Consider the following 5,511-nt stretch of genomic DNA (forward strand, 5'->3'; position numbering starts at 1 on the left):
ATATTGTGGAAAGTTAATTTCCTGTAGAGCTGCTTTGCAACGATTTGTATCGTAAAAAGTGCTATACAAATAAACTTGAACTTGAAAAGCGTAGAGCCCTGTTCAGGTGTGTTTGATCAGGGTTGGAGCTAAACTCTGCAGGACACTGGCCCTCCAGGTCCGAGTTTGGACGCCTCTGCTTTAAAGAAAACCGTGGTATCATGGTTCCATGTCCAAAAGTCTGTGTGTTCCTGCTTAACCATATTTTGGGAACACATTTGTACCCAGAAGTGAGCTAATCGAGTTAGATTAATTTGGGTATGTCCACATCTGAATGGGAAAAAAAATAAATACAAAAACATTAATGCAGAAATTAGCTCTGTATAAAAAGTCTATGAATGTATGGTTACCATGCTATGTTTCTAGGATAGTCAGTGTAAACTTATTATAGGACCTACACTTAAGTCTTCACACTTTTTCGTAATTGGTGAAGAAATCTAGGGCCTGATCCTCACACCTACTAACGTTACTACAGTTCACAGCGGTGGTCTTTAGTAGCCTATGTTGTTAGTGTTTAATCGAACTGTAGTTTTTGATCTTTTCGACATCTGTACGTACCGTGGTGATGCAGTTTCAGCAGGCCCCTCCGTCTCTGGTCTCATGCTCGACTGAGGAGTCACAAGTTGCGCTTTTCTCTCCGCGGGGCGTTTTTGTTTCCTCCCTCAGAGTCTGACTGCGGATCGGCTCCATCTCACACAGCCATGCAGAACCATCACCTGAAGGAACACTTGTTTAAAATCCTGGTGATCGGGGATCTAGGTGTGGGGAAAACCAGCATCATCAAGCGCTACGTGCACCAGAACTTCTCCCCGAACTACCGCGCGACGATCGGCGTGGATTTCGCTCTCAAAGTCCTCAGCCTCGACCAGGAGACCGTCAGACTACAGCTCTGGGACATCGCAGGTACATTAAAAACTATTTTTTTCGGGGCCTTATGTTTATTTAAAGTTACTAAATAAATAATAGAAACTAAATTATACGATTAATTTTATAATGCATTAATTTAGTTATATGTAGCCTATACAGTCTTGGACATTGACTATGCTTGGTATTTTTTACGTTATTTTTCTTTACTCTTAACTTGTCACAAAGTTGTGAATAACTTAAATAATGATAGATAGATAGATAGATAGATAGATAGATAGATAGATAGATAGATAGATAGATAGATAGATAGATAGATAGATTCATTTAATTTTATTGCATTCTGGTTTTCTTTTTTATACTAAAAACTGACCAAAAAAGTCCATTCATATAGGCCAGAATTTTGCAATTTCATATAGTCTATAACATTTTATATATTTAAATAAAGGCTTTATATAACTTTCTAATGTTATGTGGACCAAACATATTGAAATATATCGTAATCTAATTATTCTCTTTATTTTCAAGTCTCTCTTGAATAACGTTCCTCGCGCGCTCTGCGCGGTCATGTGTTCGTCGCTCATGTGAGGGAGATTTCCACATAAAAAAATAAAAAGAACAGGAACGTCGTTGTAAATAGGAGATGAAATGAGCAGGGACATAAGAGAGGAGCGTGATTTGTCTTTGTTTAGTCGTTCCCAAGAGAAAAGAAACAGATCTACTCGATTATAGAGGTATTTAAGCATTTCAACCTTCTTTACATGCCTGAATGATAACGTTATGCGGAAATTATTTCTGGATGTTCTCTAAAAGTTCAAAAGGTCCACTTTTTAAAATGTTTACATTTTTTCTTGTTTATGCAAACATTCATATAACATTCCATTTTAGAATTTTGCAAACATTATGAAATGTTACTTTTCAATATTCAATGAACATTCTGAAACACGTAGCAACATTTCAGATATGTACAACTACAATGTTTCAGAAAGAAAAAAAGCATTCCATGAACTATGTACAAATAATGGTTGTGTGCTAACATTTTTAGAATGCTACTAAAGACCACAAAAGTTCTTGAAAAATGTTTATTCATAACTTTGAGAGAACATTGGCAGAAAGTTCTGAGAACATTCTCAGTTGGGTCGTTTCCATTGCTCTCTTCAGTTTCTCAGGCTTCACTCCGCTGCTCCAGTAACTTCTGACACTAATCCTGAGCACTGAGCTTTAAGTTTAACGGCGTGAGGCTGGAGCTCTGAGGAGTTGATCAATATGAGCTGTTGGAATGTGCTTTCCCTCATTAATGATATCCAGTCTTTAGTTCGGACCCTTGAAAATTTGTACAAGAATCTCAAAGTACGATCACGTGGATCAGAAAAAAGAAAAAGCATAAAGACTGAAATTCTCTCGCATTCACCCACGGCTTCAGCTGAAAATAAACCACTCATTGTTGTCTTTGTGTTCTGCTATGATCACCATGAAGTCACGGTGAAATGTGTGTATGTTCATGATCTATATAGCTGGTATTTACAGAAGACTCTTGTGCGGTTTGTTCTGATTCAATCTCTTCCGCAGGCCAGGAGCGTTTTGGGAACATGACGCGGGTGTATTATCGAGAGGCCATGGGAGCCTTCATCGTTTTTGACGTCACTCGGCCATCGACGTTCGAGGCGGTGACAAAGTGGAAGGAGGATCTTGACGCCAAGTTGAGTTTATCCAATGGCAAACACGTGGCGGCCGTGTTACTCGCCAACAAGTGCGATCAGGGCAGAGATGTTCTCACTAACAATGGCATCAAAATGGAGCAGTTCTGCCAGGAGAACGGCTTCGTGGGATGGTTTGAAACTTCAGCCAAGGTACGTCATGAATCATCATTTAAAAACTGTTTTCATATCACCAGCAGAGTCTTCAGATATTCAATGTGATGTGCACAGAGGTTAAAAGGTCAAGTGAAAGGTCATGGTAGATGATCTAGTCTCCATCTTGTTGTTCGACCTTAATTGGTCGAAAGAATCATTTACACTTGACACACAATCATTCATGTAAGCTTGTTTCAGTCATGTGATTGAAAAAAAATGTAAATGCAGCTTTTTTTTCTCTCAATTCTGATTTAAAAAAAATTAAGAGATGTCTCGCAATTACAAGAAAAAAAATCCTGATTTCAGAAATAAAAAGTTAAATTTTTTATTCCATTGCAGAAAAAAAAAAAAAAACTGAGGTATAAACTCTGAATTGAGTGATATAAAATCAAAATGTTAAGATGTTAACTCTCGATTCTGAGAAGAAAAGTTCTTTTTTATTCTGTGGTGGGAAAAAAAATGAATTCTGAGTTTTTATCTCGCAATAGTGAGAATTATTATTTATTTATTTTTTATTTTTTTTGCAATTATGAGATGACACAAAGTCAGAATTGTGAGAGAAAAAATTGCAATTACATTTTTTAGTCCATGGCAGAAACGAGCTTTGTGTCGGTTCAATTTCTGCTCTCCAAGGCTGCAGTTATTTGAGCAAAAATACAGTAAAAACAGCAATAATGTGAAATATTATTCCAGTTTAAAATATCGATTTTCTATTTGTATTTATTTTAAAATGTAATTTGTAATTTATAACTGGGGGGGGGGGGGGGGATAAAAATTGCAATGACTTACTTCTTGGTTGTCATCCCGGCGCGGCGGGAGGTGAGCTAACAGGGCTTGCAGCAGGTGAATCAAAACTTAACTAATTAAACTGCCTTGTGCTCATGGTGGCTCTATGATGCTAACTGCAGAATGGATTTTAAGGAATGCGTGCACAGATCTATGGCCAATGTTGAATCAAACATTTATATTTTTTCTACGAATCTTTGAGTTGACATGCACTAAACATGACTGGAATGAATTAGGCACCGCAGCGCCCCCACACCTTGATGCTCATGACAAGAATAACATGTAAAGTTAACTTTATTGAAGTGAATTAGGTTTAAATCGCCGTCATGCATGAATGAATGATATTTTTGCAATTTTACACATAATAATCCACGATGATCACATTACACAAAACTCAAATTGCACGTCAAAATAACACACTGTCAATATTTTTTGAGACCCCCCCAAAATTTCACAAATCACGTTTTCAGGGGAGCCCATGTCTTATTAAGGGGAGCCGAGCTCCCCCTAGCTCCCCCATAGTTCGCACCCTGATTACTCCAGTCTTCAGTGTCACAGGATCCTTCAGAAATCATTCTAATATGCTGATTTGCTGCTCAAGAAACATTTCTGATTATTATCAATGTTGAATACAGTTGTGCTGCTTCATATTTTTGTGGAAACCATCATACATTTTATTTTTCAGGATTTTTGATAAATAGTAAGTTCAAAAGAACAGCAATCATTTGAAACAGAAGTCTTACGTAACATTATTAATGTCTTTACTGTCACTTTTGATCAATTTAATGTGACTTCGCTGAATAAACTCTTACTGACCCCAACCTTTCAAAGGTAGTGCATGCAAAGTGAATGAGCTGTTAGACTTCTCCTTTTGTGCTCCAAGGAAGAAAATGATAACAGAATTCTAATTTTTTGGATGAGCTATTTTATTGAAAGACAGTAAATACTGTCTGACCTTCTCGGCGGTTTAAAGACGTTATTTGTAGTGAATCAGGTGTGTTTGTGTGAAGATCATTAGAGCTGACAAAACCGCTCACACACTTTCTGCTTACTCACAGTCCTTCGGCTACAGTACATCATGAATATTCACGAGCTAATTAATGCAGTCACAGCCAGAGACGGGTGTGTGAACACTGACAGGAGAGGTACTATCACTCTCTCTCTCTCTCTCTCTCCAGGAGAATATTAATATAGATGAGGCCGCACACTGTCTAGTGAAGCACATTATAGCGAATGAGAATGATCTGCTGCAGTCAGAGGTTGCAGACACCATCTCGCCGCAGCAGGAGTCCAGCCACAGAGGAACCTGCGCCACGTGTTTCAGGTCCTGAAGAAGATCTCCAGAGGGTCTCAGAGGAGCGCTTCTCCATTCAACCTCATCCTGGCTCTTTCAAGTCTATCCATCATGTGGCTTCTCTTCTCATCTCATTCACATCTCCTGTTGTCTCTGTTTATCTGTGTCAGCGCCGGAGAGGCGACCCTGTCGCTGTGTCTCGGTTCCCATGGTAACAAGACTTATTGAACACTGCAGAGCAGAAAATGTTTTAAGAGAAAGAGACAGCGGTGAGAAATCCATCTGCAGAACTTCACGAGAACTTCAGGTTTCTGCAGAATCAAAACCCCAAAAGGCCAATGCTGTATTTAACCATCTATTCTTTATTTTATTATAATTTTACTGACCTGCTTTGCTGTTAATTCACATGTTTACTGACTAACAGAAATGGGCTGAATAAGCAAAACCAACAAATTAAAAACATTTTATAAAAACATTTTATGAGCAAAACTCAATATTTTTCATGTTTTTTTTTTTTTCTTTTAAGTCAAGATGTTCATGAATTATGTATGCAGGACTTAAAAATCTTAATGAATTTGAATATTTTTGGTACATGCAGTTGCAGATGTTTCTAAAACAGGGTTTCTGCAGGTTTTCTGAAAGTAAATGTAAGACCTTTTAAGACCAAGTAAAGAA

The 5,511-nt window shown here is 37.8% G+C and overlaps 1 protein-coding gene across 1 annotated transcript; it reads left to right on the top strand.

Moving 5' to 3' along the window:
* Positions 1 to 716: 716 nt before the first annotated feature.
* Positions 717 to 5,305, top strand: LOC306850887 (ras-related protein Rab-38-like). Its single transcript, XM_079386831.1, has 3 exons — positions 717 to 942; positions 2,473 to 2,753; positions 4,721 to 5,305. Exons 1-3 carry the CDS (start codon positions 741 to 743, stop codon positions 4,871 to 4,873), a joined length of 636 nt encoding a protein of 211 aa, XP_079242957.1. The 5' UTR covers positions 717 to 740; the 3' UTR covers positions 4,874 to 5,305.
* Positions 5,306 to 5,511: the final 206 nt, after the last annotated feature.

This window comes from Barbus barbus, assembly GCF_936440315.1.
Source record: "Barbus barbus genome assembly, chromosome: 31".
Classification (NCBI taxonomy): domain Eukaryota; kingdom Metazoa; phylum Chordata; class Actinopteri; order Cypriniformes; family Cyprinidae; genus Barbus; species Barbus barbus.